At 42.6% G+C, this 14,062-nt stretch overlaps 1 protein-coding gene and 1 long non-coding RNA gene across 2 annotated transcripts in view; one reads left to right on the forward strand and one right to left on the reverse strand.

Annotated features, from left to right (window-relative positions):
* Window positions 1-12,226, forward strand: part of AKR1D1 (aldo-keto reductase family 1 member D1) — a 34,742-nt gene extending 22,516 nt beyond the window's left edge. The window contains exons 4-9 of the mRNA XM_030263524.4: window positions 2,986-3,063; window positions 5,369-5,491; window positions 7,198-7,307; window positions 7,784-7,949; window positions 8,688-8,770; window positions 12,065-12,226. Of these exons, the coding sequence (XP_030119384.1) occupies window positions 2,986-3,063; window positions 5,369-5,491; window positions 7,198-7,307; window positions 7,784-7,949; window positions 8,688-8,770; window positions 12,065-12,107 (603 nt within the window). The 3' untranslated portion in view covers window positions 12,108-12,226. The remainder of the gene's footprint in view (window positions 1-2,985; window positions 3,064-5,368; window positions 5,492-7,197; window positions 7,308-7,783; window positions 7,950-8,687; window positions 8,771-12,064) is intronic.
* LOC121469149 (uncharacterized) overlaps window positions 1-14,062 on the reverse strand; it is a 177,408-nt gene that overhangs the window by 132,140 nt on the left and 31,206 nt on the right. The gene's annotated exons all lie outside the window — the stretch shown is intronic.

A 14,062-nucleotide genomic window follows, 5' to 3' on the forward strand; every position in this document is an offset into this window, starting at 1 on the left:
AAAAAACCCCATCCTTTTGCAGTGGTGACAGGTTTCCTTTCTTTGCTCTCTCTCTCACAAATACACCCATCCTGCCTGTGATGCTTGCCTTTGATGAGGAGCATGCAGCTGTAACTCTAAAAAACTCCTACTCCCCCCCTAGTCTGCAAGCATTGGTGCTTTCCTCCCAAAAATGTCTAGCAAAAGCAGTCTCTGGTTGGAAGCAGTGATGTACTTAAGACAGAACTTACAGTACTGCCCTGAAAACACTAAGCAACATGCCCCTGAGAGCCCAGCCAGCTTTGTCACAGGGCTTTCAGGCAGGGCAAGAGGACTATGGTTTCAGAGAGCACCACTCAGCAAAGCCCCTCTGCTTTTCAACAGCTCAAGAATGGCCACCACATGGGGTGAAATTAATTCACTGACCACCCAACATTAGCCTATACCTCCCTGTATTTTTTCCCCACATAGATTTCCCATTCAGGACTTTTTTCCTTCCTGCCTTTAGCCCCGAGCAGTGTTGTTCAGATCCTCCACCCTAGCAAGGCAGTAACCAGCAGAAATAGGTTTCCTCCAGGCCACTATGTGCCCTCCCTGTGGCTAGGAAGCTCATACTCCACAGGTATTTGAGGGGTAAAAAAACAGCAGGTTTTTGGGGGACTCTTCTCAGATGACTGATTCATTAGTAAGCATCAACTTGTGCACTAAATGATCTGCAAATCTGTCCCAAACTAATGATTCTGTCATCTGATAGGAAAGCAGATATTTTAGTGTTACACTGAACAAGTCTCATGTAAGTATCTTGTAATTTTAAAAGAATAACCCAAAACAGACCATTAGCATTACTATTTGACTTCCTGTTGCCCTTCTGTTTGTAGGACAGGCCTTCACAGGTTGTTAAAATTGCTTTCCTGAGAAAGCCTCCTTGTCAAAGACCATTTTATGAAAGCAAGGGGATGTGCAGAATTGTCTTCCTGCATGCATGTTGGTGAGAAAATGATAATGGGAGCAGGACTTTTCCTCTCAGTGGCTAACAGCTGCTGGGTTTTAAACTAGCAAGTAAGCTGTCTGATATCTTTTGGAGTGCCTCCAGACTTTGGACATGACATGATAAGATGTGATCCCCCATAATGGCAGCGGCTGTATGGTGTTGCCACATTAATCTGAGTGCTTATGCAGCAGCATGAAGCATACCTTTCATCCAGTGTAAAACACAAAGCTGTCTCCAAGAGAGCTGCAGGAGAAGATGCCAGCATTTCTAGGATGACTGGTGCGGTGTAGCTCATGAGAACCCAGAGCTAAAATAGGTGACCAGCTTCTGAAAGACCTTTTCAAAGACCCCTGTCACCATCAAAGCATTGCCTCTCTCTCAGCACTTCATCCACCTGCAGGCAGTTCTTCCATTCAGAAATTCCCTTCCAAAAGATTGCTTGGTAGAGAAAGTTTTGCCTGGAAACTATAGAGCAGAGACAACTGCACTTCAACACCCTGCAGAATTTTCTACAGGTAGGAAGAAGAGGAATTGATCACTATAGAAATCCAGAGTAGTTCACACCACATCTCAGTCAAGAGAAGTTAATCTTCAAGCACCAGTCATCCTGACTTGGTTCATTTTTAAAAGACAAATGACAGAGGAAAATAGGATGGTAAATCAGCTGATATAATTGCTGCCTATTGACTACTATAGAAAAAAAGTTGAATAAAAATGAGTGAATTAGAAGTGGGGCAGAGTAAAAATGTCTTGAATTCAGACTCATTTACTAAAATTAAACAGGTCCAACTGTTTAATACGTTGAACTTGCAGTCCTTGGAAAATATGCTGGGGTATCATGGGATAAATAGTTTCTTTCAAAATACCATGGGGTGGTTTTGCAAATAAAACTTTTCCACCTCACATTATGATGGCAAACACTTTGCCTTCTAATAGAAAAAAATGTACCCAACAGCTACCTATCTCCTTCTAGTCAAGATATTCTCTTTTGCCAGCAAGACAGAGCAACAAAAGCAACAAGCTGTCTTTGTGGAATTCTTTGAGGAAAATCAGCACATTTGGAGGAGAGAGGTTTATGCCTGTAACTGAGACCTTGGCCCTCTGAAATCTGAGGCTGTTTTCCTTAGGCTTACTTTTCCCATTAAGTGCCTTGGATTTGAACTTGACTGAATTGGGAGGTGATAGTTACTGATCATATTAGTCACAGCTGCATGTTCCCAAGGAGTTACCACGTCAACATCTTGTACCCAGGCCTTTGAAATGTAGCGGTTTGAAGTCAGGTCAAATGTCAAACATCACCGAAGGGTTTTTGTTCAAAAAAAAAGAAAAACAAACCCCAGCAAAACACAAAAGTGAAATTGTGATCAGACACAAGGGAGGGAGGTGTTAATGCATTGCCTGCAGCAGCAATGAAATGACCAGCAAATTAGAGAAAGCTGTGCTTGTGAGATATCAGCTCATAAATCATCTCTGAAGCCTACAAAGTAGAGAAAGAGTTTCTAGTGCCCAAAGAAAGGTGGATAATGCACTTAAGAGGTTAGCTATGCCAATAGCCCCTCACTGTCAGTGGTTCCTGGACCATCCAGCTGTTGGGGAGAGTACCAGCTCAGTCCATTCCCAAGTGCCTAAGACACAAGCAGGAGGCAAGGGAAGGGCCAAAACAAAGAGCAAAGAAGTAGAAGACAATACAGGCTGGTACTCTAACCCAGCCCTTTGGAAGGAGATGAGTCTTTTGGATGTCATAACATAAAGGTCAAAAGTTTACTGAAAAACAAGGCTATCCAGGAGCTCCTGAGTGTACTCTCATGTGACAGTTCAGGAGTGTGTCCAAGGACGATCCAGCAGATGAGGATGTGGTAAGCCCAGCATGAATGACCTGCTGAACTTAGGGTGTTTCAGAAAACTACTCAATTTTTTTGTTGTTTACTAGTAGAAAAAGAGCACGTGAAAAAGTTTTTGCTCTAAGGAATAAAATTTTTTTCTTTAAAGCACAGCAGTATGGTTTTACTTTTCAGCCTGGAGATGCACTCTACCCAAAAGATGAAAATGGAAAATTTATCTACCATGAGACAGACTTATGTGCCACTTGGGAGGTAAGCAAATGCAACATCCATCCATATATGCTTTAAACCCACAGATAGTCATTCTCATTTTTAGTTGTTGTTTTCATAAACATAACTGAAGCAAATTGACAGGGCAAATGGATCGAATTCTACTAGCTCCATGGATAAATTTTACTTCTATCCTTAAGCATTCTTTAAGCATGTTCTCTTTGCTGTCATTTAATTATTTTTATAACAAAACACTGTTGAAACATCAGACATCCACATTCCCTCTTTAAGAGAGTGCACTCTACATTCACTACTTGAAGACCTACCTATCATTAGGTTTTTACCAATCCTTCCCCTTTATCAGATCTTCACAGAAAGAGAAAGTTGGAGCCCTCAGAAGAGACTAGGTCATCTTGAAAAAAATAATATCATTTCACTTGCAGAAAAAACAGATTTTGCTTTAAAGCTCACCATAAAAAAAGCTCCAAACAATCAACAAAAAAAACGCTATTCAAAAAAAGAAGAATCAACATCTCCCCACTCAAAACACCTCCCCTGAAAAACAAAGCCCAAGACCTTGCCATCACTTGCCATTATAAAAAGTTCACTCACTTCTAAATTTACCTATCAGATGGGAGCACAAGATTTTTCCGCTAAGAAAACTTGGAGGGAAGTAGCGTTTGCCTGAAATATTGCACCCTAGATTTGTTTGTGATGTGCTCTAGTCCTTTAGGCAATTGTCTCACTAAGCCTAGTGTCACTTGCCTTCAGGATATTAGGTGAGGAAGAAAGTGAGACTAGCAATCTCCTCACATTTCTGCATCTCAAAGCCATGGACACCTCTATAGTTCATGGCCAGAGCTGCTCAGCTCTCCCTCTGCACCAGGCCTGATGAAATAGCATCACTAATTATATCCAGTTCACACCAAGAGAGATAAGAGGTGCTACTACGTGCTCCACTTCAGCTTGCACTGTCCAGATCTGGATAGTCATGTCCCAGTTTAGCTCTACTTGAGGTACCACAGATAAAGAAGAAGAATGGTGAAATTCTAAGTGAAATTTAGAAGGGGGTGAGAGCCCAAAGGAGACCTGAACTTTCCTGTGGCAGCTAAGCCATCCAGGCTGGGTTTCAGAGGGAAGGGGGACTTCCACGTTAGCTGTTTATGTTACATTTGAATGTGGCTGATGCACTTCATTCCCCTCTTTTCACAGAATGGTTGCTCAGATGTTAAAAGCATCTGAGCTCTCCCAACCCTGCTACATTATTATCTTTGAGCTGGTGTTTAATGTAAGGGTTATTCTATAGAAGGCCACTCTCTTCAGATAATAAGCCAAGAGAAAAATAGGTGGTGAGGAGTGCCTGCAAATAGCAGCATTAATCTGAATTAAGATGGCTCAAACTCAATGATTTCACTCTCTGTGTGGTGTTAGCTGGCAAAAATTAATCCAGACTACTGTATTTGCTGACTTGTCACTGAGTGATAGAAGGCATATGAGGCCAACTAGAGGTCATCAAACACACAGTGCCTCTTACCTCCCTGCTTTCTGCTCCTGTAAGACAGAAAGAATAACAAAACCTGGAAGGGCATCCAACTCCATGGTGGGGTCTGCTCTGCCTCAAAGAGTCGCTGAATTATTTGTGTGCAGAGTTTCAGGCAGCAAAGGGGAGCACCATAGCAAAGGACCCCCTTTCCCCTTAACAACCCAGCAGATTAAGATAACAAAGACCATGGAACATATTCATATCCAGTATTCATTAGAGTTTCCCAGCTACTAGGATTTGTCTGAAGTGCAAAATATCTAGAATGCCTCTCTCCTATCCACCTTTTTTTTTTTTTTTCCTGCTTGATACTGAAGTTTTCTGTGCAGGTTTTGTGATGTGCCTTGCCATATATTTAGGGGATTTCACTGGATAAAGACTTCATATGAAAAAACTGTCTTACAATCAAAAGGAGCGAATTGACTTATCAGGAAAGCAATCTGTATTGTTCACTTTGCCTTCTCCAGCTTTGAGGCACTGCTAAAACAGCACACAGTAAGCAAAATTCCCTAAAAGTTGCCTGGCACTTAAGTATATACATATCTCAGGTTAAATCTTTCTGCTCTCCAGACAAATTCTACCCTCACATGAGGTAACAAACATTAGGGCTTGGTCCAGAAAGCAGGTTGACACAGGAATAGAGTTTGGTTTTGGAGTCTGGACAGCACCAGCCTTCCTGCTACTAGAGTTAGTTCTGCTGCAGCAAAGGGTCTCAATAATGGTCTAGCTTCCACCTCTCTCTAAAATGCATGCTCCAAGAAATCAAGCCAACACATGGGACTCCTCTTGTCTTTGCTTTCTTTGCAGGCTCTGGAGGCATGTAAAGATGCAGGCTTGGCAAAGTCTATTGGAGTATCCAATTTCAACCGCAGGCAACTGGAGATGATCATGAACAAGCCAGGACTTAAGTACAAACCTGTCAGCAACCAGGTATGACTGCAAGCCAAGGGCAGTGCCTGCCACGGTGCCACTGCCATTTGGGGAATGCAAACACAGAGAAAGGTGATGCGTACATGTGAACTTTGCCACAGATGCTGCCCTCCATACTTCCATTTCTAGCTTGAAAATATTACTCTTCCTATCTAGACTAAAGATCAATATTGGAAGGCTCTGGAGCAATCGCTTTCCTCAGTTTCTGCTCCAGGACTATAAAAACGGTGCCTCTGTGCCAAAGCTCCATAACAAGATTGAATGCTGAGTCAAAGCAGATCTTAGATTTCTGCCATGTACCTTACTTCAAGCCCAAAAAGTCTCAAGAAAACCATTCAGATCTAACCAGTTCTCAATGAAGCCATGTCTACCTTAGTTGACACCAGCACAACTCTATAGATCCTGAGTCACTCCAGGTTTCTCAAGTGTAAAAGCCATTAGAAGCAACTCCTGAATTTCCTGTACTTGTACTTTTCCTATAAGACATTTGTAAGAACTAGAGAAAACGTTCCATTAAAGGAGACCCTGTTATGTGACTGGCCTGAGCTGAACAATCCCATGAGGATGACAGGCACATCCGAGTTAAATTACAGCAGTGAGGCTCCTGAGAAGGTGACAAGTGGCAGCGACCCATCTGAGTGCCCAGTACCTTTGGCTCTGGCATTTGGCAGGTCTCTGCCTTTCCTAGAAATCTCTGGGAAGCCCTTCTAACTCGTCTGGCACAAATATCCACATTAACAGTAATAGAGATGAGGCCAGGGACCAACCAGGACCAACTTCCCACTCCCAGCACGTAGCCTGGAGGGCTGGAATGGCCATGGGGCATGGCAAGGAGGCCGGCCACAGCTTTCATTTCTGTGTTTGGCCTGGAGGAGAAGGCTGCCTATGAGAATAGGAAATTCCAGCACCCTTCCCTGGTATTAACATGCCCAGCAGGTGCAAAAGTTTCTGGCGTGCCCCTAGGATTGCACTGAGCATTGCTGATGCTTCCTGGGGTCAAGGAAAACCAGGCAAAAGATTAAGCTCATCTTAGGGCAGTTGGCCAGCAAGGATAGAAGTGCCAGATAGCTTCAGACTTGCCAGACAGCAGCCACTGCAAACAGTGGTTGCTCTGTCACCTTTTAGACATCCATTTCCCAGAGTCTGAGACCACAGCCAGAAAATCCACGCCTGAGAGGGAACAGTGTTTGCAACGTGGGAGGGCAGACCCTGCAACAAGGTCATAATCTCACCCTTTCAATACCCCCACTCCCCACCTTTTTAACTGGGACAGTTTATGCCAACACTTCCCTTAAAACAACATCAGATTAGTCACCCTGAATGCAAGAGGCAGAGAAATGGAGAGCTGACCCACATGAGATGGGTTACCTTCTCAGTTTACTCGTCTATTGAGTTTGCCTCACCTCCATAATCCCCACTTATTGCCACCTTTCCACTGCAGGCCAATAAAATTTCCCTGCAGCCAAATTATGGTTGCAGATATTAATCTGCTGTCCACCAAAACACAAAAAATTGATAAAAAAATCAATCACCCAGCAATGTACAATGAGAATAATAACCACAGAGGATGTTTCCCTATTCCCTAATTTACATCTATCCTTTCCTGCAAGCATTACCTGGTCTGTAGCTCTCACAAATATTGGGATATCTTTTGCTTCTGTGTCTGGTCCTGTTGATTAGTCATTCTTTCTGTGCTACTCTTGCAGGTAGAATGCCATCCCTACTTCACCCAACCCAAACTCCTAGAATTTTGCAGACAACATGACATTGTTATTGTTGGGTACAGCCCATTGGGAACCTCAAGGGATGAATCATGGTAAGTCCCTGTGTTACTTTCAAATAGAGGGACAACATCCAGGGAAACATAGTTCTCCACTGCTGGATCTCCATGCAAAATACCTCTGCCCCCATTTTTTAAAGTGATTTTGAACCTCGGTGTCTAAATATTACTGTTGTGAGTGTAAACTTTCAACACTCCTGCTGCATGCTGTCATCAAAGAATGCCAGGTGTCTGCATAGGAGGTTGCCCTAGGTCTCCTCTAACAGAAGGCAAGTGTTTGGAACAGGGATCGTGTGAGGCTTAGGTGAGGAAGGAGAAACGAAGTCAATGTTAAGACATCACACAGGAAGTTGCCTTTGACAACGCGCCAACCTAAGAGCCAAAGCTTTTCTCTCGTCTTTCACCCTACTTGTCAAAAGGCGCAGTGTTCTGTCCACAAACATGTAGATGCCCCAAGGTTTTGACATTAAAGATTAGGAGGTTTTTTTGTTTTCTTCTCACCTTTTTTCCAGGGTAAATGTGTCCTCTCCTCCTTTACTGAAAGATCCTCTGCTGAATGCCATCGGCAAGAAGTACAACAAGACTGCGGCACAGATTGCTTTGCGTTTCAACGTCCAGCGAGGGGTGGTGGTGATCCCAAAAAGTTTCAATCCACAACGCATCAGAGAGAATTTCCAGGTAAATTCATACCCCAATAGTACATGGACAAATCCACTTACATTGGCTTAGCCCCTATAGAAAGTAATTTCCCTGTTTTTTCTGTAGACATATGTAAGACTTGACCAATGGCAAACTTTGCCACATTTGATGCTTCTTGTCCCCACCCCTAAAGGGTAACAAGGTATGACAATAATAGAGCAGTACGGTGTCTTTTAACCCTCTGGAGCAGCTAAAGCTCCAGCTGGTGGTGTGTCTCAGAGCACCAGCTGCTGCAGTGAGCAGCACAAGCAAGATGAGGTAACTCAGTAGGTCAGGAGCCCAAGGCTGCAGGAGCTCAGGAAGGACTGATTGTTCTGCCCTGTCTTCAGGTATGGGACAGCTGCACACAGCTGTGACAGAAAGGTTCACAACCACGCCACTAGAAAACATTTGGTTTGACTATCACCCAAAAATAAGATGATTTGTTCCTGCATCCCTTGCAGCACTCAGTACTCACACCGCTCCCTACTTTCCCTGGAAATACACTGCTTTCAAAGCTGGTGGCTCAGTATTGCCAGACTACCTTCCACTTCTTGCAAAAGAGGTGTAGGCAAATGTGACTGGGCTTATTCATGTCCTCGAGACTCCTGCAAATGCAAGCATGGGTTTGTGGGAGAGATACAGGGAGAAGGAGGGATCGTACTTCTGGAATCTGGAACACATGAAAGTTGATTATGACAAGAAATGCTAACGCATTCCTAACATCTCTTCCATTAGATCTTTGACTTCTCCCTCACTGAGAACGAGATGAAAGAAATTGAAGCCCTGAACAAAAATGTTCGTTATGTGGAACTGTTAATGTAAGTACAGGAAAAATCATAGAGCATTCCTGTTCTTTCGGAGAATTAAAAAAAATCACTTCCTTTTAATATTAACTTTTGCATAAACAACCCTATTCTAAGGTAAGGCTTAAACATGAGAGACTGTGAATGCAGCCTGAATATGCTCCCAGACCCACTGCAAAAATAAGTCTACAATATTTGCCTGCAGCTCAGGTTCTCAAAGTCCACCTAGTAGAAAGTGAGTGTATCTTCCTGTTCCATTTCTCTTCCATCTCCTTAAACTCCTTCTGCTATGTGGGAATGGTGGTCTCAGACACTGATAAGGCATAGCACCATCCCTATCTAGAAGTGTGGATATTAGAGCTGAAGTTCAAATAAAATTGATTTGTACCTTCTTCTAAGAAAAACAGAAGAACAGAAAGAAAAAACTGCTAGACCACTTCCTAATTATCTCTTTGGAGACCTATCAAGGCTTGATCTCTTGCTGCTTGTCACCTAAAGCTTACCACCCAATATAGTTTTGCTTCACCTGAAAGCTCAGACCTAGCCAACAACCTCTCTCTTCCACAGGATGAGACTGTTTGTTTATCCTTCAGCTCAAAAGCATCTACAGCTTATGGCCAAACTTTGCTTTCACCTTTTCAGGTCACTCAATAAGTAGCCAAATGCTAGAGATTGAATTCCAAGCATTTCTCTTTTTATCTTAGATTATCTGTGTCCTGCTAAGTTGTAGCGTGAAATGAAAAGCATTGACAACAGCATCAATAGCACTCTAAAATGTTGACCATTGCTTATAAGATACAGGGAAATGTTGCAAAGAAACAAACAAACCACTTGCTGTGCTGCATAAATATGATCAAAAATATGCACTAAGTTAAAAGCATCATGATGGAGTTCATTTTTCACATTTAAGCTCAGCCAGGTGCTCTGAAGCTTTAGTTTCTTAAGACTTAAAATAGCCCTCCATCAATTAGCAGTCCTCTCACAAATGGCCTAGGAGATTCTTAAGTGTGTTTTGGCATCTGACACAGTCTGGTTTTATATAGAAAAATTGAGTTATAGCATCATTTAAATTTTGAAAATTATATACACAAAATGTAACCTTGGTGCAAATTCAAGAGCCTTTCCCAGAAGCAAAGTTAAAGACTGCAAATGCCCACAGGGGAAGAACTTTCTAAGCCACCAACTAAAATACTAATAAGTTAAATGCTTTGCTTTATTAGACTGAATTTGGTCACAGGAGGCCACCAAGGACAAGGAAAACAGGATGCATAGGAGGGGCATGGGCAGCTCTAGCTTTCACAAGAACTCCGTGCTTGGGGAAAAATGTTGAAGCACAATCTGATCTCAGCTATGAAAAAAGCCTTATTGGAAAAGTGATGTTGCCACGTAAGGAGCAGATATATAGATTTATATATATAGATATATATGCCTACTCTGCGTTACCACACTGAAGTGTCTGGCATTGACACTGCATCAGACAAATTACCAGCCTAAACACATTTCTTATTTCATCCAGCAATCTGTATCTGGAAAAGTCAAACCACGATACCGAGAGACTTTTGGTTAGTCAACTTCTTGGAAAACCTTTGACTGCTGTGATGCACATGCCAGCAGGAATGGAAAAATCCAGCTTTTCTCTGGTTCTTCTCCTTATCAGCTACCATAAGGGTACAGTGTGCAAACCTGTTGTTCTGATGGTATGAGTAAGCCCATGCAAACAGGATAACGCAATCAGTGAAATGAATTAGCAAGTTAAGCATCTGAGAAGAAAATGGAGGTTTCATAAAAACATGAGTACTTCAGGAAATCTTAATCTGAAATTGTTTCTTCTCCTCTTGGAGAAATCTGGAAGCATTGTGCAGAGCAAGTTTTACATTAATGTATCTACTTGATTTATCTTATGTTCCCATTCTCTGCTATGGATGTTTCTCCTTACCAGTTATGCGAAACTGCACTGACTCCTTCCTCCAAGTGAATCATTTTCACTCAAAGGACTCAGACTTTTGAATATGTGAGATCTGATTAGCAAGCATGCTCAGTAGATGAAAAGTAGAGATAATGACACTGGCAACTCAGACATCAACAAATTATACTGAAGTCAAACAAGCCAAAGTTTTGCAGCTTGTTTTGTTTTTTGGGATTTCTTTTCAACCAACTCAATCTGTTAATGTGTAAACACTTGATCTTGGCTGAATATTGGAATGAAATGTTTTGACACAACCAATTCAAAATGTTTGATGCCTTCCAGTTAGTTACCTTCAATATTGTGAAATGTGTCCTTCCCAGACTGGAACGATTCACAGCTGGATAAACGCCAGTATTTGTTGGGCTGTGCTGTAAGGCAAGGCAGCCAGCTGCCATGGTGCACCTGAGAATGCTCTTCAGAAATTTTTCATTTAGCTAATGGAAAGAGTTTGTCAAGCCAGGGCTTGTGATTTAGCATCAGCTTCTCAAACAAACAAGAAAACCCACAACAGAAAACAGCTACCTCTCTCTCAAGTCTGCCAATAATGGGCAAACAAAGTGTTATTTTTTCACCTGAAATTGACCCTGGAAATTTTGTTCTTGCCTTTACAATGATCCTGGATTGTGCATCTTCCCTGAGTGTGCAGTTGCTATAAAAATGCCTGAAATGTCTCTATCTTTGTTAGGATGCATCCATGACCATCCCTTCCTCCTCTGAACTGCATCACCCTAAAGCTTATTTGTAAATTCTCTGCCACTGTAGATGTTGCCAGACTATCTACATGTAGGCTGAGCTAGAGGACAGCCAGACCTAGTTTAGATGGCAGCTGCTTGGGGAGAGCACCACCCTAGACCCAGACCTGTTCATGCCAGCTCTAAGGGCATAAGACCAAGTAGAACAGTCTGGTGTCTCTAACTCTTCTTCACACATAGCCCTTATTTCTAGGCATCTTTCTAGACATCTGAACAAAGTCTTCCCTTTCTACAGTGCACACATGGTGAAGTCATCCCCCTTTCCTAAAACACTTCTAGTCACCAGAGTTAATTGGTGAGAATAGTTGACATCCAGGGTCCTGTCGATTTTCCCCATCTCTCCTTAAGACATGCAGTCTTTAGGCCTGAAAAATGGTCCTTCACTGTCCTCTCCTTAAATACACAGGCTTGCCTCCAACTCTGCAGGGGCAGTTATTCAGAGCAGAACAGCTTCTGAGTAAGTAGAATAGCCTTCCATGAAGGCCACATATATATTGAAAGGAAGAGGCTTGCTGGGCAGAGGCTGACTGCAGTGATCTTATATCTTGCTTCACTCAAGGAGCTCACTTGTCCAATCTGACCTTTCCACAGGTGGCGTGACCATCCAGAGTACCCCTTCAGTGATGAATTCTGAAAAAGAGGTGGGTCTGGACAACCAGCCAATGCTGTTAGGCTTTGCTGAGAGACACTCAATGTTTGGTGCTTTGTCTTCATGTAAGGCTGCTCAAATCAGCATTAAAAACATGACATTTATTTCTTTTTGTCTTGTCAGCCTCTTCTTGTTATTGATGACCACATCTATTTAATTCATTGAATTTCTGGTGTTGGCTTAGCAGGCTTTAATGCTGAACACTGAAGGTTCAAGATTAACTGCTGATAAAACTGGAGACTTCTCCTAAAAACAAGCTCACTAGTTCAATCAAAATTGGTTTCACTTAATGGAATATACTTCACTTATCTGAAACAAAACTTTCCACTTCAGTAGGTGTGAGGCAGGATCAGTATCACAGAACGGGCAAAGTCCGAAGAGGCCACAGAGGGGTCAAATGATCCAAACCAGTACCATTTCCTTTTGCAGCTCGAGCAAGAGAAAGTCAAGAGTGGTGAACTAACTGAATCTGATAGACATGCACATATTTTTGCTGATATGGACTAGGTATGTGCACTGCTTCATGCAATGAAACCCATTTAACTCTGACCAGAGTGTTCTGCAGCTGCACTTGTGAGCTTTATTCCATAGGTACATCCCAGCAGGCTCCACATGGAACTAGTTGAAGCCCTAAAGCATTACACACATGCTCATATTCCCACACACACTGCCCCCCTCAGCTGAGGACCTCAGTAAAACACAAGACAGTGTATGACACTTGTATTACATTGTACTTGTTATTCAAGGGTGGCATTAACTAGCATTGCATACACAACCTGCAGCTACAACTAGGGAGGTCCTCATCTCATGAGATGAAAAATCCCTTAAACTTCTTTCATGCTTCACTAACTGATATCAACCCAAGAAAATATGTTCACTTAAAAATTCTTATAAACATGAAGGCAGAAGCGGGAAAGGAAGACCGACTCTTTCAGCATGAACTTCTTTTTCAGACCACTTGTTTGCAGCTTATAGGTACATCTGCCCATACCCACATCTGCAGAAGGCTATTTTGCCTCCCTCCTGAGCCCAAGAACCCCAGCTTCCTGCCACTGAAGGAGTACACTGGAGAGGTATCAGAGAAGAAACTAAACCATACACTCAGACAGAAAGAGTACTTCATGTACTAGAATGTTACATACATTGGAAAATGCGTCATGCATAAGCTTCACTCTATAGCATCTGCTTTTATTTATTACCATTGCTATTTATGATCCCTGGAGTGACTGGAACAGGAAAATGCCAGAGTGTGCAGTTCATGGAAACTCTTCTGTATGGTCATGGTGTGCTCCTCAGAGCTGAGACAAAGAGGGACAGGGATGACCACTTCACAGGAGCAGCAGGGAAGGCTCCCAACAGGGTCAAGTGCAAATGCATCCCTGGATGAACTCAGTGGGCACCACTGGAGAAGTCAGACCCTTTCAGCAGGGGTGGCCTTCATGTAGAATTTATAAATCCATTCATAAATCTATGCCAACAAAGGAGAATTCTGCTTCCTGGGGGTTACCCAAGGGCAATTCCCATTTTATTCTATTACCCACTTAGACCAGAGTGGGATATAAAAAATAAAAGTGGGGCAGATGTGTCTTCTTTCTCCTCAGATATATTAGAAACCTCTTGGTGTAGATCTAAAGACAATCCCAAGGTCAGATGGAACTCTGTGCCCAGGGGTGTTCAGAACCCCTGTCACAAGTCCTGCTTTGCCCCTTTGCAAACAGCTGAGGTCCCAGTCAAAAAACTGAATAAAATCCAAGTCTAAATTCAAGTGCCAGAGAGGAGGAGTTACCACCATACCCAACATGTTATTCCAGTTGCTTCATAAGCAAAAGCCCTAAATAGAGCTCACAAGGCTCAACTGCTTAACAGTAGCACTGTACAAATCTTTGCACTGTAACTTGACCAGGTGCCATTCTCCAGTCACAGCCAACATTCAGGCCAGG

The sequence above is a fragment of the Taeniopygia guttata genome, chromosome 1A (assembly GCF_048771995.1).
Source record: "Taeniopygia guttata chromosome 1A, bTaeGut7.mat, whole genome shotgun sequence".
Classification (NCBI taxonomy): Eukaryota; Metazoa; Chordata; class Aves; order Passeriformes; family Estrildidae; genus Taeniopygia; species Taeniopygia guttata.